This window comes from Danio rerio, chromosome 2, assembly GCF_052040795.2.
Source record: "Danio rerio strain M-AB ecotype USA chromosome 2, GRCz13ab, whole genome shotgun sequence".
Classification (NCBI taxonomy): domain Eukaryota; kingdom Metazoa; phylum Chordata; class Actinopteri; order Cypriniformes; family Danionidae; genus Danio; species Danio rerio.
In genome coordinates this window covers 51,354,135-51,376,433 of record NC_141022.1, presented here as the reverse complement: position 1 = coordinate 51,376,433, position 22,299 = coordinate 51,354,135, and the positions used below count along the sequence as shown (strand labels likewise).

General features: G+C 36.8%; 2 protein-coding genes across 53 annotated transcripts in view; one reads left to right on the top strand and one right to left on the bottom strand.

Annotated features, from left to right (window-relative positions):
- ftr05 (finTRIM family, member 5) overlaps positions 1-22,299 on the top strand; it is a 393,850-nt gene that overhangs the window by 35,049 nt on the left and 336,502 nt on the right. The gene's annotated exons all lie outside the window — the stretch shown is intronic.
- The window catches only part of mbnl1 (muscleblind-like splicing regulator 1), a 163,677-nt gene continuing 150,891 nt past the window's right edge, over positions 9,514-22,299 (bottom strand). For 15 of the 52 annotated variants that reach the window (NM_001441466.1, NM_001441465.1, NM_001441476.1 and 12 more), the window contains 5 exon segments: positions 9,514-12,797; positions 12,945-15,075; positions 16,774-16,845; positions 18,362-18,406; positions 19,873-19,964. In NM_001441466.1, the coding sequence (NP_001428395.1) occupies positions 16,789-16,845; positions 18,362-18,406; positions 19,873-19,964 (194 nt within the window). In that variant the 3' untranslated portion in view covers positions 9,514-12,797; positions 12,945-15,075; positions 16,774-16,788. 52 annotated transcript variants of the gene reach the window in all.

The window sequence follows — 22,299 nt, the reverse complement described above, 5'->3', positions numbered from 1 at the left end:
CAACTTGCTTCGCAGACTGGTTGTGACACGGGAAGGCGTGTGCCATTTTTGAGAAATGATCTGTCACAACTAAGACATCGACAGTCTTTCCTGAAGTTTGTTCAGCACTCCAAAAGTCAATACAGACCAGTTCCATAGGCTCAGAGGTTCGAATTCGCTCAAGAGGTGCACGAGCATCTGGCTCTGGAGTTTTCCCGACAATACATCTCTGACAGTTCTTTACATATGATTTAATATCCTTACTCATCCCTGGCCAAAAGAATCTTTCAGCTGCAAGAGAGAGAGTTCTCGCACACCCCTGGTGACCAGAGGCATCATGAACGCCACGCAGAACGTCAAGTCTCAAGGAAGCAGGTACAACATACTGAAAGACTTTTCTATTCATTAGCCGATCCCTTTTTACTCTGTACAGCACATGATTACGAATTTTAAGCTTTTTCCAGTGCTTTAACAAGAATGTCACAGATTTAGGTTCCATTGTCCTTTCTCTCTTTGAGGGACGCCTACTTCTCAGAACATAGTTAATGACTCTTCCAAGTATACTGTCCTGCTCTTGGAGGTTGGAAAGTCTAGAAAGTGGGATTGTTACAGATGGGTCTTCAGAAGAAAATTGGGGTAACGTTGGATTGGCTGCTGGTAAAAGACCAACCACATCCCCAGAATATGCACTTAATGCAGCAGAAACTTCATCAGCTCCAAAAGATCCAGAGCAATAGTTGTTCACATCCTGCATTTCATTTTCATTCTGATCGTTGTTGCAAGCTAGCACATTTTGACAGTGGTTGGAAACACGAAAGGCATCTTGCACAGTACCAGTAACAACACCATTGACCTCATCCAGAAGAGAAATGTATGGTTCTTTCAACAGACGATGGCTGACACAAGACTTGACAAAGGGCTCTCTACTTAAAGCATCTGCTACAACGTTCTTTGCACCTGGTACATACTTTAGATCGAATTCGTATGCAGCAAGCTTTGCCACCCATCGCTGTTCACACGCATCCAATCTGGGTTTAGTTAGAATGTAGGTCAAAGGGTTATTATCGGACCATGCTGTGAAATGTCTTCCTTTTAGCCAATGGCTAAACTTGTCGCAAATAGCCCACTTTAAAGCCAGGAATTCGAGTCTATGCGCTGGGTAGTTTATCTGGGACTTAGAAAGTGTTTTACTTGCAAAAGCAACTGGACGTGCAATTTTCTCACCAGGTGGCACTTGGGACAACACAGCTCCTATTCCATCAAATGAAGCGTCAACAGAGAGAATGAAGGGATGGCTGAAATCAGGGTGTGCAAGAGTAACGCTGTGAAGTAGGTCCTGCTTTAAAGTTTCAAAAGCTGTGTTGCAGTCACTAGTCCAATCCTCATGTGAAAGCTTAACTACGTTCAGTGACTTCCTCAAACGTCCAGACTTCCTGCGAGCTTTATTTTGAGCCTGATTTGATAGGAGATTAAAAAGAGGTTTTGCTTTAGCAGAACAGTCCTGTATGAAATGCTGATAGTATAAAATCATGCCCAAGAAAGACCTGATTTTCTTTTGAGAAGGAGTTATACCATCTGCTTCCATAAGATCAACAATTTGGATATCACTGATTACTTTCACCTTTTCAGAGTCAGTCTGAACACCATCCTCAGTGACGACGTGTCCCAAGAATTTTACGGACCTTCTTAGGAACTTGCACTTTTTAGGCGCTAGTTTCAAATTGTGCCTAGACAAGCGTGAAAAGACAAGTTCTAGTCTGTCTAGGGCTATATGCTCATTTGGAGCAAAAACCATCAAATCGTCCAAGTAACAAAGGAGGCTAGAGAAGTTTTCATCACCGAAAATGGACATCATCATCCTCATGAATGTTGCTGGACTGTTAGTCAGGCCCTGAGGCAAACGGTTATACTCATGGAGGCCAAAAGGAGACGAGAAAGCCGTGTACTTCTTATGTTCCTCAAACAAAGGAACATTATAGAAGCCAGAGGTCAAGTCCATGGTAGAAAAGAAAACATTACCTCCCAGAGCTGCGAGTGCATCCGACTGGTGTGGTAATGGGTGGGCATCCTTTACGGTCTTTGCATTCAGCCACCTGAAATCAGTACAAATACGGAGGTCACCATCCTTTTTCCATACTAAAACTAGTGGAGATGCATATTCACTCTGAGACTTCCTTATAATGCCCTTTAATTCCATTTCACTCAAGACAGTACGCAGCTTATCATAGTAGCAGGGAGCCACACGGCGATAAGGGAGTCTAAATGGCTTTTCGTCGACCAGATGAATTTTGTGGACAAAGTCAGTGGCCTCTTCACAGTCCATTTTACTACGTGAGAATGTTGACTCATATTTCTCAATGAGATTCAGAAGTCTGTCCTTCCACTCATCAGATACTTCACAAGCTTCCAGATCCAGATCTTTCAATCCCAACTTATCCAGCACAGCAGTTCTCTCCTCACTGGAATGCACATGGACTATGGGACTCTCAGCAGACTGAACATTGCACTTAATGGACTCGGGTACAGACAACTCTTCAACAGCTATACAAGTGAAAACATCCACGATTTTAGTGTTCTTCTTAAGGATGATCACTTTCTCTGTTGGATTAATTATTTTGAATGGCACCCATCTACTGCCCCACATAGGTGTGATGACTCTCCCTATGATAACATTTCTTGGACGGCATTTAGATAGGGTTGGTTCAACGATAACTGTGCTCCCTAAAGAAATAGTGGTTGATACAGGAAGCTGAGCCCAAGCCAGATGTTCATGATTTGGTTGTAGAGTTATTTTCTCCCTTAACTTTGCTGTGCCCACCTTGTCTGGCATGTCTCCTCCTTTCCAGCGTTCAACATTTGAAAGCAGGGACAGAAACTGGTGACATTCAGCATCATCAGGGTTAGTTGGGCTGGACACAAGTCTCCAGTATCCATCTGTTTCCTTTATTTTTTGAATTAGCCATTTGATAGCATTGCTACCCAGAATTAAATCATCAGTTTGGCCTGGGACAACTAAAACTGAAACAACCATTGTACAGGGATAAACTGTAAGTTCAAGTTCATACATTGCTTTTGGGATGACACGTTGTCCGCCACAACCGATAATGACAACATCGTTGGTAGGGAGTTTTTGTAAGTTGGGTTTGTGCTGCAACAGCTGACGTTCAGCAGTTTCGCTCAGTGTACATGCCATGGAGCCACTGTCAATCATAGCTTTCAGTTGAAGGTCACTCCATATCGTAGCAGGTGTGTAAAACAGACTATCAATTTTCTGTACTTTGTGCGTGTTCTGATAAATGATAATTTTTCCTGCAGGCTCAACAGAATTAGTAAGATTATAAACTGAGACCGGGTCACTCATACAACACTGATTGGGAGGAATGTTTTTATGATCTACACCATCCTCCCCTGAGTGTAGATCTGCTAGTTTCCCGGCCCATGAGATGACAGAGATTTTACTCTCTCAGGACAACCAAGGCGGGAATGGTCAGGTGAGTGACACTGAAAACACAGCTTTTTTTCCCGACAGTGTGTGAAGCCGGAGTGATCAGGACTTAAACAGACAGTGCATGGTAGATCATTTAAACCTTTTATTCGGGGTAAACTCACATTTGGCTTTGATCGTCGACTTGGCTCATTGCTGTTGGCTTCTTTTAACAGGACTTTTTCCAGTAAATTCATGACTCGCTCTAATGCAGAAACTTCCAAGGAACTGGACTGCTGAACATTAGAGGTAGGTGGAAGTGCTGCTGTTGGGAGTTCCACTTCAGTTCTGTTAACAGGAATTTTAATGGATGCTGTATTTCTGACTGCAGCGACAAGGCTGGTTTCAGAGTGATATTCATTGAGAATATTATGAACTTCTTGTACAGTCCATTGATCCATCGTTTTAGATCGAAAAGTGATGGCAAGCTCCTTACAAGGACAATGTCTGATGAACATGCGTGTTACCTCAGTTCCTGGACAATCCAGCACTTTTCCCTGTTCCTTCAGGCGATCAGCAGCAACATCAACTGCCCGGTTTAACCTCAACCAGTACTCATAAGCACCCTCGTCTGGTCCAGGCAGTGTGGTATAGAAATCTGCCAGCGGTAGAGGAGAGCAGGGAGCAGCTTCAAAATGTTTCCTGAGAATACTAAAGATTGCATCAGGGTTATGCATAATGTTAACATCGCTGTTCCTTATTCCAAACTTAACCACATCTCTTGCTTTGCCTCTCAGATGAACCATAATCTCCTCAGCTTGCTGTTCTTTCCTCAGATTGTTCCGCTTAATGTAGTCCCTGACGATATCTATCCACTCATTTAAGTCAACAGTGTCAGACATTTCACCTCTGAAGCTTGGAGGTTCTTTCACATTTCTGGAAAATGACATCTGGCTTTGTAATAAGTCCAGCATTTGTGAGCTCGTATTATCTGTAGTCACATGTTTTGGTGAATCAATCACTGGCTGTGTCTCAACTGAATGTGTTTGGTTTAATCTAGTCACTATACTATCAGCAATTTGCTGACCAACTTGACTAATTATGTCAGACATTGCTGCGACTACATTCGGAGGCTGTGAGTTAGGAAATGGGGTAGATGAAAACACGCCCTGTTGCTCCATTGAAGCATTTGACACATGACTATTAGGCAGGCCCTCACAATCCAACATATCTAAATTTGGTAAATCATTTTCTGTATTTGCATGTGCATCGTGCTGTACATTAGGCTCACTGACCTGTAAAGACTGTGGCACTTTTAACAAACCCCATCCTCTACCTTTACTTCGACATACAGGTGTATGAAAACCATCAATATTGCTCATTGTGAATGACTGATCAAAAATCTTAACCCAAAATCAATAGAAAAACATCAAAATCCACAAATATGCAGCTGATAAAAAAAAGAAAAATTGTCCTTAATAGTAAAATCTGATAAATGCAGTCACTGAGTGAATAAAATTTCGACTTTTCAAATAAATGATCACAGTTCTTGAGCAAAACAGTCCACCTGACTCCCAATGAAACTTTAAGGTGAATCCTCGGCCGCTTCAGACGCCATGTTGATTGAAGAAACAACGAGTCACGGCACCAATGTGACTGTGTGTAGGCGCTGGGATGCTGAAGAATGCTGCGAGTCAGGTAGGTGTGGTCACTTAAACTTCTTTTATTGTCCTGGGACAAACACAGCACCAAAGATTTAGTTGGTTTGCAGCTCTGGTGATATCAGTGTCAGCAGAGAGGCTTCTCAGAACTGCTGGTACATTACATTTTGTCTAAACTTATACATTGTGATGTATAGTGGTTATAAATGTAAATAAAACATACATGAAATTTAAATAAAACTGCCTCTATTCATCTCTCATCCAAATCACTATTTCAATACAGCAAACTTTAGTGAAAATAAACAGTAAGCTTATGTGACCAATAATCAACACTTTTTTAAGAAAAGGAACGACAGAACAGAATAAATACTCATAAACAGCAAAACACATAATTCTAGCACGTGGAATATGTAGCATATGTGCTACAGCTAACACAGAACATCACAAAATAGTAATTAAACATACCTGGGACAAACACAGCACCAAAGATTTAGTTGGTTTGCAGCTCTGGTGATATCAGTGTCTTAAAGTGAAATAAACAGAGTTTAAACGTTTCACAAATGCCTGATAATTAATAACTCATTAACCAGCGATCACCAAAGCAGCTTACCAGCAGAGAGGCTTCTCAGAACTGCTGGTGAATTACGTAGCAACGCCCCCTACTGTGATGGACGCTATTGCAGGTAAAAACCAATGGTAAGTGTTCCCAATTGAACCATGAATTTAACCCTTATTTTAACTCCGTTACATATATACACTCATAAAACTTTGCATGAGCAGATCAAGTTCAGCTGGGGAAAGAAATGGTGATCTCTTTTTTTCAGATGTTGCCATGGTCACTAGTAATATCTGCACTCCATTGATAATGCCTTTTTATAGTAACGGTGTGCGCGCTTAACTCTGAGTTGGTCTACTCGAAGTTGATTGACCCAGCTCAGATCAGCTATTCTGAAACCGAAAACTCAGAGTTTTTAATCTCTCAGTAAATCAACTCAGAGGTCAAGTTTAAACTCCGAGTTGTTTGAACCTCCTTACTGAAACAGGCCCATGGTTAGTTTTGGCTAAATGACATTGTTTGAAAAATGAGCTGCTTCATTTTAAGCTGCTTGTAAATCTCAGATTCAGTCTATTTAGTAAATTTTTTTATATTATATTTTAGTGATAGGTTTTATATTTGAGCAGGGACTGAAGTTAATCTGCGCATTAAGCACCTCATTTCTGTTCATTTGTTGGGAATTTTTTTTTTTAGGCCATTCACTTTTTACTGGAACATCCATCTCCCTTTACTTTATTGCAATAACGTTAAAGAGAAAGTTCACCTAAAAAAGAAATTGTACTTATTTACACTCTCTCAAGTGGCTCCAAACCTTGATGAGTTTCTTACCCTCTGTTCAACACTTCAAAAGATAATTTGAAGAAAGCTGAATCCCTGTAACAGTTGACTTTTATTAATAGGAATAATACTATGTAAGTCAATGGTTACAGGATTCCATAATTCTTCCAAATATCTTCTGTATTGTTCAACAGATGAAAGAAACTCAAACAGGATTGGAACAAGTGAAGTGTGAGTAATTGATAATATTACTTAATAATATTATTTCAAACAATTTAAAACATAATTTTACCGATCCCCCTCCTCACATGCACCTCTGTCCCCACACCCCCCTGATCTTCACTTTCTTCTGCGACTCCCCAACCCTCTTCACTTTCGTCCTTCGTTTACGACACCTCTCCCTCCTCTGGTAATTCTCCCTCCTCCGCTGGATCCGTTACCCCGATCTTGTCCAGGACCTTGCAATTTACAAATTAAGCACTGGTTTTGGATGAACTAACCCTTAATCCTAGAATATTTTATAAAAAGAAAATAAAAATGACCAAAATGTCACATGAAGCCCATAAAACAACCCTATTGAGCAGTTTGTATGACTACAAAAACTATAAAATGCAGTAACATTTGGAAAAAATTAAACAGGGAAACATTTTTAAGCCTTGCCAACAGAACAAATGCTTATTAAAAGAAAAATGCATGCTTACTTTAAACAAAAACCACCGATTAAATGTGAATTTTCTGCCATGAAACTCGTGTGCGTGCAGGCTGATTGGTCACCTAAGCTGCTCCTGCGTCATTAACCGGACCCCCTAGATTTTCATGATTTTTTTAAATGATGTTTTGTGACAAAAATGACATATTTTGTGGTGGTAATTCCCAGAAATGTGTGGACTATTTTGCGAATAAAAAATAAAATTAAAATAAAAAATAAATATAAAAAATTGCGTTTCCGTCTGTTCCATTGCTCCGTTTGTTCGATTTTTGCTCCCACTTTCTTTTGCAGTCTGAAGTGTGTCAAATGCACAACACACCCAATATGCGCCACATGATGTCTAATCCCATCTTTGCGCTGACCACATGTAAATCACTCACGATTCATCCGCGTCGGCTTACTTGACAGGCTGCAAAACAATTGCCATGTAATGTAATGCTTGTGAGGGCGCAGGCAAGATATAGTTTTTCGAGAGACACTCGAATACATTAGGTGTGCTGCATATGCAACGTCTGTAATTCACGTAAAACAATTACTTGCAAACTGAAATAAGTATGATTTGATTTTAGGGTTTGGAATTTGATGTTTTATGAGATTATTTACATTTTTACGATAATTTTGTGTTTAAATTAAGCATTTTGCAGGATCGCAAAACATGTGAGACTTTTTGTTGATTTGTTTAATTGCAAAATTGCAAAAAACTAGGGAGTGTTTGCAGCAGCAGCGTGTTATATTCTCAGACGGCATGTACAGTTAAACTCAGGATTATTAGCCCCTTTTGAATTATTATTTTTTGAATATTTCCCAAATGACTTGTTCTTCTTGTGGAGAAAGTCTTATTTGATTTAATTCGGCCAGAATAAAAGCAGTTTTTATTTCTTTTAAACCATTTTAATGTCAAAATTATTAGCCCCTAGTCTACAGAACAAATCATTGTCAAACATTAACTTGCCCAATTACCCTGACCTGTCTAGTTAACCTAATTCAGCCTTTAAATGTCACTTTAAGCTGTATAGAAGCGTCTTGAAAAATATCTAGCCAAATATTATTTACTGTCATCATGGTAAAGATTAAATAAATCAGGGGGGGTGGGGGGGGGGTGGATAATTCTGACTTCAACTGTATGTGTATATACTGGCAGTAGCAGGTCTCGGTACTTGCTCTGCCATAATAATTAAGGCAGCAGCAGCAGCGTAGCAGATCTATACCAACAAGACCAAATACATGAACATTGTCATATACATATACATTACCATACGAAATAAGAATGTCCCCAAGGTTTTGTGTACCATCAATATGCATTGTAAAAAATGCAGAAATCCACCCAAATCAATCATGTTGTCCCAACACAAATTGATTAAGTTAACTTAACAAATTTAAGCAAATTTAGCATAAACAATTAAGCCCAAACCAAAAAAAAAAAGCTGAAGAATTGAGTTGTTTCAGCTCATTTTAAATGAGTAACTTGAACAAGAATAAAATATTATGAGGCTAAAACACACTGAAAAAATTATTTAAAGATGATTCCTTGGATTTACTCAATTTTTTACGTTAAGTGGTTGTAAACAATTTATTTGTGTTGAATTTAAACAAAAAAATTAAGTTGAACATTATTGAATTTAATTTGTTTGTTTAAATTCAACACAAATAAATTGTTTGCAACAGTTCTTCATGCAACACTTTAACAATTCAATATTGTTTTGGCAGCACGGTGGCTCAGTGGTTAGCCTCACAGCAAGAAGGTCGCTTGTTTGAGTCCAGGCTAGGAAAGTTGGCATTTCTGTGTGGAGTTTGCATGTTTTCCCTGTGTTGACAGGGGTTTCCTCCGGGTGCTCCAGTTTCCCACAAAGACATGCGCTGTAGGTGAATTGGGTAAACAAAATTGGACGCTGCATAAAACATATGCCAGAATAGTTGGTGGCTCATTCCGCTGTTCCCCTGAAAAATAAAGGACTAGGCCAAAAGAAAATGGTAACACTTTACAATAAGGTTCATTCGTTAATGCATTTACTAACATGAACTAATCATGAACAACACATGTACAGCATTTATTAATCATAATTAAACATTTACTAATGCATTATTAACATTCAAGTCCATGCTTGTTAACATTAGTTAATGCACCATGAGTTAACAAACAATGAACTACTGTATTTTCATTAACTAACATTTACTAACATGAATAAGTACTGTAGTAAATGTACTGTTCATTGTTTGTTCATGTTAGTAAATGCATTAATTAACATTAACTAATGAACCTTATTGTCAAGTGTGACCAAGAAAATTAAGGAAGGAATGATATTGTTTTGATTAACACAACATACAAATGTTAAATACCAGAGATCTAGTTTTTTGTATAGACCCAATAACAGCTCAATAATTGAAAAACAGCACACAGACACGTCTTGAGCAAATCCATTTTGTTTTATTAAGTTTTTTTTAAACTCATAACAGTAAGAGTCAATTCTAACAATAATAAATGTGCATAAAACAAGTCTTTTAGAATGCAGCACAATATCTTACAGCAACTATAAGCAAAGGGCAGGTGTAAGATTCCATGGAGGGCGTTAAGCATCCAAGCAAGTGCTTTCAGCAGGCAGGACCACCTATGGATTTTTTTGGGGCGTCCGGGACGGGACGGCCCACCAGCTTTTAGGCATTGAGTTAAGTGAAGGAAAAGTGATGCTTTGGTTTAATAGCTCTTGTGCAGCAACCTCAAATGAGTAAAACGCTGACCTCAGCGGAGGATTTGACAGTTACATTCATTTCATTTGTTGTTGTATTTATGTGTGTGTGTGTGTATTGTCGGTGTCCTTTCCCTGCTGAAGGCACATTACCATATAAGAAAGCAACTCTTCTGTCGTGTGTTAAGTGGACATCTTTTAGCATCTAGAGTCGGTCTGAAGGCCTTTTGTAATAACTGTACTGTACGGTTATACTCTGATGGGTTATCTGTGAACGGTGCCTCGGATATATCGATCGAGATACTTGATTTACACTATGCTGTGGTGATGATAGTTACTGTGAGAAATTAACTTATCTACGTACTTAATTATCTATTATGAGAGTTAATTTTTACTCGTCATGCAGTTATTTAAGTCCATCATAATATAACAAACACGCTGTTTTGTTGAAAGGTCTATTGGTAGGCTAAAGAAATCCCAATTTCCCACAGTGGAAATCATGACGAGGCGGAGTGTAATGCCAAATTCTCTCGGTACGTGTCGGTGTACTGTATATGCAGGCAACGCGGAGCTTTGTTTATTTTTTATTTTTTATTTATTTTTTGATGAATGTGATGGTCGGAAATGATAATAAAAGAGCTGTGCCGTATTTCTGCAAGCATCATCTGTTAGCTGGACTATTACTCTAATTCTTAAATTATCCTAAGAAAAATTTCTCATAGTTATAGAATCTTTTATTATTCAAAATAAGATCTCAATATTATACATGTTCCTTTTCTTTTCTTTATATTGACTATGTACAGAAGTGCAAAAAGTCAACCTTCGTCCCTTAAGTTATGGCTCTCTCTCTCTTTCTCTCTCTCTCTCTCTCTCTCTCTCGTATGCAGCTCGACCCTGTGACCTCCCTCTCCTTTGTTTTTAACATCTTTAAATATTCAGAAATCTCTAGAGACAAGTTGCTGCTCGTTTTGGCCTCGAGGGATGTTTTTTTTTTCCTTTTTGTTTTTTGAAATATTACAAGACGATTTTTATTTTAATTCTGAAATGCATACAGTAGAAAATAACTTCTTTCGCATGTACAATTGATACTTTAACCAGCTAATTGCACCCGCTTCAAATGTTAGCACTCGATTCAATGGGCGTTATCCGTGGTTTTCAGCTGACAGATATGGGCCAGTAGGGGCCTTCTGCACCTACTTGTAGGATCAGAAGGCTGGTATCATCCATACACATGGTTAATCAGCTATACTAATAGAGAAGACTCCAGATCCAGGACTGTTTAATTACTGTGACAGTTGGGGTTAGGGTCGGGGTCGGGGTAGGGGCAGTGGCGGATTTAACCAATAAGCAGGGTAAGCGAGGTAACCAATAAGTGATTAGGGTGCCAGGAAATTTGGGGCCCCCATAAATGCCTAGACATATAAATTAAACCTTTATATTATATATGACATTTATACAGTTAAAGTCAGAATTATTAGCTCCCCCTTGATTTTATTTTGTACTTTAAATATTTCCCAAATGATGGTTAATAATCACAGCATTTCCTATAATATTTTTTCTTCTGGAGAAAGTCCTATTTGTTTTATTTCAGCTAAAATAAAAGCAGTTTTTAATTTTTTCAGGTAAAAATTTGCCCCTTTAAGCTATATATTTTTAAGATCGTCTACAAAACAAACCATCGTTATACAATAACTTGCCTAATTACCCTCACCTGCCTAGTTAACCTAATTAACCTAATTAAGCCTTTAAATGTCACTTTAAGCTGTATAGAAGTGTCTGAAAAATATCTATATTATTTACTGTCATCATGGCAAAGATGAAATAAATCAGTTATTAGAAATGAGTTATTAAAACTTTTATGTTTAGAAATGTTGAAAAAAATCCACGCTCCGTTTAACAGAAATGGGGGAAAAAATAAACATGGGGGCTAATAATTTAGACTTCAACTGTACATGTACAGGTATAATGTATAACATATATAATGTTTTCAATCATGTTTTGTATGGTGAGGGTCTAACAAACAAAATGTTAATGCTAATAATTACATCTATGCAAAAATGCAGTCAAATCAGGTAAAGATTTAATTTTAAAAAGAAATAGTTTATTTATTATTGTTCATTTAAGGACACAAATAATTTAAAATGTAGAGATGCCATTAAAATAAAACGTAGAAAAGGAGAGGGAGAAACCACCGGTGTAAAAAAAAAAAATAAAATAAAATAAAAGTACAAAGGGTGCATTTTAGGACTCTTGGGCCCCTTGGATGGAATTGCTTAGGGTCCCAATTTAATAAATCCACCCCTGTGTAGGGGTAGACATTAATAAAATACAATTAATGGGAAATGTAATCAATTTTATGAATAATTATCATGGTTAATCAGCTATACTAATAGAGAAGACTCCAGATCCAGATCTGTTTTTACATTACTGTAACGTTTGGGTTTAGCCAAAATGTGGAGCTCTATGCAACTCTCACATGGCAGCCCATTGAAGCTAAGCAGGTCTGCGCCCGGTCAGTGCCTGGTTGGGAGACCACATAGGAAAACTAAGTTGCTGCCGGATGTGTTGTTAGTGAGATCAGCGGGGGATGCTCAACCTGCAATCTGAGTGTGTCCTAACGCCCCTGTTAAGTGAAGGGTACTCTATATTGCTCAGTAATGTCTATCGGATGAGACATTAAACCAAGGTTGTTTAGGGGTTTAACCCCGGCATCCTGGCCAAATTTGCCCACTGGCCTTTGTCAATCATAGCTTTCGTATTGCTCTGAATCCATATCATAATTGGCTTCATCTGTGTGATCTGGCTGCTGTCAAGTCATCCAGGTAGATGCTGCACACTGGTGGTGGAAGAGGAGATTCCCCCCCCCAAAATGTTTGTAAAGCACTTTGAGTGTCCAGAAAAGACGTTAGATGTTAATAAAATACAACTAATGGGAAATTTAATAAATAATATAAATAATTCTTGTGGTTAGTCAGCTATACTAATAGAGAAGACTCCAGATCCAGATGTGTTTTTACATTACTGTGATGGTTGGGTTTAGAGTTGGGGTAGGGGTAGACATAATCAAATATTATCTAATGGAAATTTAATAAATAATATAAATAATTCTTGTGGTTAGTCAGCTATACTAATAGAGAAGACTCCAGATCCAGATGTGTTTTTACATTACTGTGATGGTTGGGTTTAGAGTTGGGGTAGGGGTAGACATAATCAAATATTATCTATTGGAAATTTAATAAATAATATAAATAATTCTCGTTAACTTTCAGCAACAGCTGTATCTGATCTACAGCTGGTTAACCATGTGGGTGGATGATAACAGCCTTCTGAGCCCACCAGTATGCGCAGAAGTCCCCTACTGGCCCATATCTATCAGCTGATAACCACTGATAACGACCAATCAATCAAGTGATAACATTTGAATCAGCTGCTAATTGTATATGTGGACACAAAATACAGGGTTAAAATATCAACCTTACTATAGCTACAAATAAACTCTCTTTCTGTCGTTGTCACTCACTCACTCACTCTTTTTTTTAAGACAAGATAAAACATTTTGTTCAACGAAAACCAAAATTCTTTGAAATTTCAAACATTCTACGCTGAAAAACTAACATGAAGAATTAAGAATACACTACTCGCTAGACATGATGAACTTAAACATGATGTGAAAGTAAAAGTGACAGTAAGAAAAACAATAGTTCATTTCCTACATTCTAAAACAGTTCAAATACAAAAGAAAAACTAAATCTTTATATGCAAACAACACAATATATTTTCTAAACAAAGGCTTCGAAACATTAAGTGTAACATGATTAATTAATATACGCGTAAAATAAGAGTGAAGAGTAAAATCTCATCTGCTGTCATTGTTTGTTGTGATTGAGAGAATGTTTGTGTGGGTTCAAACACTGAAATATAAGGCTTTTAGTGAGGAAACGGCAATGGTGTGCATCCTTTCAAGTCTGTGCACCAAAACCAGGCTGAAATCCAGACTCAAGACCACCCTGAATTTTTTGAGAATCGGGCATCTACTCATTTCCTCTTGAGTCTGGTTGTGGCGCTAAAAACCCTTCACCGTAAAGACGTGAACGTCCTGGTTTGTACGTAAAATTAAACTAGCCTACACAAATGATTCGTCTTTCATGATCAGTATACCCAGTCAAAACAGATTTAAATAAAAAATAATAATAATAATAAAAGAGAAAAGAAAGACTTTGGCACAAAGTAATGGTTAAAACACCTCTGTTATACAGCGGCCAAAAAAATTCATTAAAAAAAAATTCAAAATCGAAATAGAGATCAACACAAATGAGAACTGAAGACGAACCCTGACCCAACACTAACCTTGTCTTTCCGTGAACCAATTCTCGCAATCTGTAACCAAATACTCAAGCAGTGCTTTAAATTTTAGAGTCTTCGTACGGCGAAGACTGGAACGCTAAAATACGCTCTAAAGGACAACCTCCTTGGTGACATTCTCTCGATCAAGGCAATAGAAAGAAACAGGGCATCAGGAACAAGGCAACCCTGTTCTCAAAGGAGTCAAAAAGGCTTCATCGTTCTACAAGGCCTAATGGATGATCAAATAAAAATGGCACGTTTCATAAAAAACCCACACACTTGTGAAATTATGTATAAAAACAAGCGCTGTAAAAAACATTAATCTCTGGTAAACATAATAACACTGTTGATATAACACTCTAGATCGGTGTCTGGTATTCAGCCGGTGGTTACGGTACATAAAGCTTGCAAGAATGTGCTTTTTTTTAAAAAGGTCTCAGGTGATCGACCCAAAACATTCATCCGTCAATCTCCACTTCTTTTTTATCATACAATCTAGTTTGACTAGAAGCCAGAAAACGTGATTTAATTATTTCCGCTGGATGTTTTGTGCCGAGTCGACTTTTCGATTCACCTTTGTAAACCATCGGACGAATTTCGAGGACAGAAAAATCAAGGTGTGAATCACAAATCAAATAAAAATTAGCTCTTGGTCTACTAACATGCCAAAACGGTGTTCGGTCAGACATGAAAACAACTTTTTTTCCTACTGATCCTACTGGCTTGGGAGTTAAAAAAAATCAGTCCTGTCTGACATGACAGTGTAGTTCAATCGAACTCTACACATCATGCAGAAGGATGCTCAGATTCACCTCGGTTAAAGCCTACTATCGCCAAATTCTAATCTTCGTTGTGTGTTCTAGCCAGCGCAGGTCTTGATGTTAAAATTTGGAAATTTGTTGGTTCGCCTTTTGTCCGGGACAACAGCACATTCTTTTGATCTGAGGGAGGAAAAGCACAGAAAAAGAACAGATTTAGAACACGTTTAAATATTTCGAATGTTTTAGAAGTTCTTTTCCATACAGAACACCCCACGGTTTCCAATCCAGCCGCTAACACCGTGGCATAAAAGCGGTGATAGGACGCTACTCGAGAGGCCCTGGATTTCTGTGTTGTGTGTCAGTGAAATTGCCAATAGTATCTGGATGCAGCCTTTATGATGCAAACTGAGATTGCATCACTCAGCAATCCTTACATTTAAGGTTCATTGAAATGAGTATGATCTTTTACTTGATGTTAAATTGAGCTCCATCATGATTTGATGATGTTAGCTACTAATGATAATGGACACTAATTTGAACTGTAAAATCAGACATAACTGGCCCCTCCACATAATGTCAGATTTGTTTATTATAGTTACATTTCTAATATTTTTTTTACATTTCTAAGTTTTCAATGTAAAGTGGGAGGAAAATTGTTCGATTTAAGGGTGATTGCCAGGGCTGAGCAATATTCTGATGTGGCTATAGCTGTGAAAAAGCATTTGTGCAGGCACAGAAAAGACTTAACTTGGCTCTGTAACAGCAACAACTTCAGTCTGGATAAGCGTTTTCATTCTTGCACTAGTGCAAGGGATCCCAAACTTTTCAGCCCGCAACCCACAAAATAACAATTCCAGAGACTTGCAAAATTTTAGGTGGTTATAAATATACAAATCTTGCATGCAACAGCACACACACACACACACTAATAGGCCCAAGTCTATTCTTCATTTAATTTTAGAGAACATCACTCCGAAAGCTTCCTCCAATATTCAGTCATGGCCTTTATTTTTAATGTATGTGAGTGCTGTAAAGGTGTCAGAAAGTTTAACCTGGTGCCATAAAATCAATCTGCTGCGTCTGACGCTATTGCTGTGTCTTTGATATAAGTTATCACCCTAGGGGTCGCAATCCAATGGAAAAAAAATTATTGAAAGGCTGAAGGCTATTTATTTGCATGTTTTTTTAATGTAACTATTAACTACTATTTTTTATCTTCTGTAGGTTATGGATAGTAATGAATTAGATTTTTGGAAATCACCAAGTGACCCCCCCCGTCATTGTTGGGAATCACTGCACTAGTGTAAACGCGCAGTGTTAGTGTAATGGCAAACTTTATCCTGCATTGGATCTTTAAACAGAATTGCAAGTAGGCAGAGAGCAGCCTTAATTCATGCGTGCGAACATGGTCACTACAACTGTTTAGAAAAGAACTTCATCAGAACACCCCAAATGGGTCATTTAAATTCCTTAAAATGTCTTTGTAAAGTTTGCATTTCAGAAAGTTCTTTTCAAAATCATTTGCAAACAAAAATACTCACAAAAAAGCATAATAAAAGTGGTCCATATGGCATAATAAGATTGAACTGAAACTGCGTCATAGTCCTTTTTTATTATTTTTTTGTGGTATTTCATTTTTTTAAGCTTAACATGTTATTAGGAACTGCAGTTGTATGGAAAATAACTTTATCTGCATTTTCATTTTATGTTCTATGTAAAAACAAATTACCACAAAGTGGTTTGGAATGACATAAGAGTCAATGAGAGAGAATCAAGACCCAAATTGGGTGCGCTTTTGCTTTAAATCAAACATTAAACTTTGAATTTCTCAGGTAGACAGAAGACAAATCCAGGAAAATCTCACTGAAAATCACTCACTGTTGTGGACTGGAACTACATCTGCGTCAAGTACTTGTGACTAGTCAGATGCTCCGCAGATATTATTGGAATCTGGAGATGAAAAGAGAGAAATGCATGAAAAAATTTTTTCCTCGGGACCTTTATTTTGGCCAAAATCAGATCGAAGACTAAAATATTCTCCCTCACCCTCAATCCCTCCCCATGACAGTTAAGAAGAGAATGAGCCAAACAACACACAATTAAGAAATGCCATTGAGGAAAACCATTGCTTATTAGTACAACTCCTTCTCGAGTGCGGTAGGGACAAGTCAGTGTATCCTTATGCACATTCCATTTGTTTCCAACTTGCTGACCTCCACTTTTAATTTTAGAAACTGAAGGTATTTGTAAAGTCCCTGCTAATATTATGATTCTTGAAGGAACTTGGAAATAGTTATATATTTTAGATCAGACTATTCTTTAATGGCGACCTGTTACAATGGTTTTTATTGATCATACACTGTCAAAAGCGATTAGTCACTTTACATAAAGACAGAAAACAAATTGAACAATCTAATTTGTATAATTATGCACATAGTTCATTTACTTATTCATTTTAAGGCAACAGGTTATCAATTTTTAAGTAGTCAACTAAAAGCTTTTTATAGTGTATGAGCAGAATTCAAATATAAATCTATGAGGAAAAAACACTGGAAAATTCTCAGTTCCTCTGGATTTAAAATGTATAGTTATGTGTCTGAATAAAATATTATTTTTGTTTTATTCTGCAAACTACTGATTCTATTTATCTCACATTTATAATACAAATTCTGTTATTTGGAGCATTAAATTACAGTTAGTCAAAACAATAAGGTGCCATGTTTTCTAAATTAAATAATATATTTTAGGAAACTTAATACAAATGTTTAACTTCAGATGAGTTAGGAAAAAAACATTTGGTGGAATAACCACTGATTTTCAAATAAACAATGGAAAACATTTGTTTTTTAACCAATTTTCTGTAAAAAGATAAGAAAAAAATTAAATTGAGTTCATTTGAACTTAATCGCATTGAAAATAAAGTTTAATTTAAATATATGTGTGTATTATTTTTACAGTATGTGTGTGCCAAACTATACAAAAAGTTTATAGAGATATTTAAATTTATATTTAATTTGTATTTACATGTACACACACACACACACACACACACACACACACACATTCACACACACACACACACACACACACACACACACACACACACACAAACATATATATATATATATATATATATAATCAAAATATAAATATAAATAAAAATTATCAAATTTACGTGTGTACATTTTTATATAGGTAATAAATATATTACTGTATGCAATTAATCTTAGGGAGCACCCCATTTTTTATCATGCCAATATAGAATTAAACAAACATAAACAATTTACTCAAACACATCCCTAATAAGAATTCTGAAGTGGTCTATTAAACAAATGCAATATATAGCAGGACAAGAAAATGAAGCAAAGGAAATTAATATATATATATAATAGTGTAAAGTGCCAGAAAAGGTACCGAAAAGGTACCTAAAGCAAAAAATCGAATGGAAAAACAACCTCATACATACCAATTGCATGTATTCGTTGGTAGTCAGCTTTGATAGAGAAGAGTCCTCAAAATAAAAAAGGACAAAAAAACAATATTAAAATGCGATGTATATCATCAATAGAGCAACAAATACTAGAAACAACCCAATTTACTATATATATATATATATATATATATATATATATATATATATATATATATATATATATATATATACATATATATATACAGTTGAAGTCAGAATTATTAGCCCCCCTGTTAATTTTTTCCCCAATTTCTTTTTAATGGAGGCAAGATTTTTTTCAACACATTTCTAAACATAATAGTTTGAAAAACTCATTTCTAAAAACTGATTGATTTTATCTTTGCCATAATGACAGTACATAATAATTTGACTAGATATTTTTCAGGAACCTTCTATACATTAACTAGGTTAATTAGGTTAACTAAACATGTTAGTGTTTGTTCTGTAGACTATCGAAAAAAAATAGCTTAAAGGGGCTAATAATTTAGACCTTAAAAGGGTTTTTAAAAAATTAAAAACTGCTTTTATTTTGGTCAAAATATAACAAATAAGACTTTCTCCAGAAGAAAAAAATATTATCAGACATACTGTGAAAACGTCCTTGCTCTGTTAAACTTCATTTGGGAAATATATATATATATAAAAAAAATCAAAGGGGGGCTAATACTTTTGACTTATTAATATTTAAATAAATAACTATATAAATATTGACTAGCGCTGGGCAAAGATTAATTGTGATTAATTACATCCAACATAAAAGTTTGCTTTGCCATAATATATGTGTGTTTATTACAGTATATATACACATACATGGAAACAAAACTATTGTATTACATTGATATTTAAATGCGAGTATAATTTGTATCATATAAAATATATGTGTATAGCAGGGGTTCTCAAACTCGGTCCTGGAGGTCTGCTATCCTGCAGATTTTAGCTCACATCTGGGCTAGCTAATCAGCTCTTACTAGCTCTATCCTTACAGGTGTGTTGAGGCAATTTGGAGCTAAAATCTGCAGGACACCGGATCTGCAGGATGGAGTTTAAGAACCCCTGATATACATATATTTTATATCTAAATGTAAACCAACATTTTCTCAAATATTTGCATGCATTTACATTCACAAAATAAATATACACATTACACACACTTAAATTATGTCAAAACTAAATTTTGGATGCGATAAATCATGATTAATTTTTGCCCAGAACTAATATTTACATTTACTTACTGTAATCTATATTAAATCAAATAGTCCATTCTATAGTTTGAGGAAAAATCAACATTTGTCATATTGTTTGAAATATCATAAAATAAACGTTTAAAAAACCTGTGTAGTCCAACAAGGGGGAGAGAGATCACTTTAAAAACAACAAAAAAGACCCCCAGCACTCAGAAACATCCCTCAGACAGAAAGATAGAGAGAGAGAGAGAGAGAGTGTGTGCAGTGTGTGTGTGTGAGAGAGAGAGAGATAGAGAGAGAAAAAGCCATAAAAGAGCAAACCTGATTGGCTGATGCAGATGCGAAGGGAACACTTGTGGCAGATGTGGTTGCTGCAGACACAGCGGCCGGGGAAGCGCCGTGCATCATGGGAACTTTTTCAGAGGGAAAATGGTATAAGCACACGTACAGGGAGTGTGGCCAACAGATGCACAAACATGATGAGTGAGGGACACAGAGGGGCATGGAAAGAAAAAGTGAGCATCGAAAAGGTGACATCAGCAAAACGGCCAACCAAAAACAAAGAGAGAGAGAGATCGTTCTAAAGAAGACACAGGGGCAGGTAAAGTGTCATATGAGGCAACACATCAAGAGCTACAAGGAGAGGGAAACAAAGGCATGGCATCTCATCAACTTGTTTGGCATTTCGGTTTCAGCTTCCATATGCTGCATTTTATTTAACCCTGCTGGTACAGTGGCTTTTGTTACTGTATCTGAGCCACAAACAACTGCAGTGAGGAAAAGTGCGAGGAATTAAAGGGACCGTTCACCCAGTAAAATGACAATTCTGATATTGTTTATTCAGTCGCATGCTGAATTATTAGCCCTCCTGGATATTTTCTCTATTTTCTGTTTAACTGAAAGAAGTTTTTTCAACACATTTCTAAACAAAATAGTTTTGATGACTTACTGTATTTCTAATAACTGATTTAATTTATCTTTGCCATGATCACAGCACATAATATTTTACTAAACATTTTTCAAAATACTAGTATTCAGCTCAGGATGACATTTAAAGGTGTAACTAGGTTAATTAGGCAAATTAGTCAAGTCATTGTACAATGATGGTTTGTTCTGCAGAGAATTGAAAAAACCTTGTTTAAGGGGGCTAATAATATTGACCTTAAAATAGCTTAAAAAATTGCTTTTATTCTAGCAAAAAAAAATCGGCTGCCATCAGCCTGAATGTGCAAACTGAGACCAGATAGCATAAGTCCTCAGAGGGAGAAAACTCCGCGTTTTCTTAACATAATGTTCAAACTACAGCTAAACAAATCATTATAGATCAGGTAAGTGACATTCTAAGTTGAACTTTTTTGTATGTTGTATTGCTGTATTTATACCACAGAAACTTGTAGTGTTTGCTTTGGCTTCTTTGGGGTTAATTATTGTGACATCCTGATTGCTACAGAGAAATACTGGGAAATCTCTGTAGACTGATGCCATTTCATGCCGTTCAGCCTTATTATTTTAAAATGTTAGCAAAATCAGCTGTTTTGTCATCACTTTAGACATTACGCTAGAGAATCATTCAAACACTAGCTCTAAAGTGACAGTAAAGTAGCAACGATTTCTACTGTACTGCAGATGTGAATGAATGGTGGAAGAAAGTAGTTCCAAAAGGATTTTTGAGACTTTCTTTTTGATTTTCTTTTATATATACACAATTATGCTGTCGAACTATTGTATAAACGCAACATCACACTCGTAGCATTGCAATATGGCTGTATATCAGCACTAGTGGAACACTAAGGCACTCTATATCATATATCCCACATATTATAGCTTGTACAGTATTCCTCCACAAAGTAAATGACAGAAATGTCATTTTTAGGTGAACAATCTTCTTTATAAAGCCACCAAAACCCACAACACAGTACACAAAATGCAAGAGCTAACAGTAACAGAGAAATCCAATTTACATTTAAAGTCAACATGAAATCAAGTGCTTCTTTCATAATATACCTAACCAGTATAATCTTACCTAATAGCTACATTGATGCACATGAATGTAAAGATGATTTTTCAGCCTCCAACTCTATCATTCGTGTGTCTAAAAGCCACTTTTCAGAATCCCCTGCAAAACCAAGTTCTGCTCTAGTATATATTTGACTTGGATGAATAGCAACTTCCACCAATATTGACACCTTTGGTAAATATGAGCAAAGAAGGCTGTGAAAAATGTCTTTATTGTTCAACAAAGTGAAGTTTCACAAACTAATTTCGAGAGGAGAACGTGATATGATGCACTGCTGGCCACTCATCCGTAATCAGTAATAATCCAATCAGAATGATCCTAGCTTAATATAAATACATCACTTTCTCCTTATTGATCTATCTTCTTTTTGGAAGAATCCCCCCTTCCACCCCATCTCCTGCTTTTTCTCCCCTTCTAAAGGGGGAGCGATCGAGACCTACCTGATCTCGGATCCCCTGATATGCTTCTAGACCAGGCAGGAGCCCTGGGCTCAAATATCTCAGAGCTCAGGGTTCTCTCCCGGGACAGCAATTCTAGTGAATTTACGTAAGAAAAACAGGTGCGAATGGCACTCGCAAGAGAAATTTGAGATCTGAAAAAGCGTACACAGCCGCCTCTGGTGGATTTACGCGAGAAGAGCAGCTGTGAATGGCACTCACTAGAGAAACATACCTCCTGGGACGTATGTGGCACTCTCTAGAAATGTATATATGGGTACGTAACCAAAATGA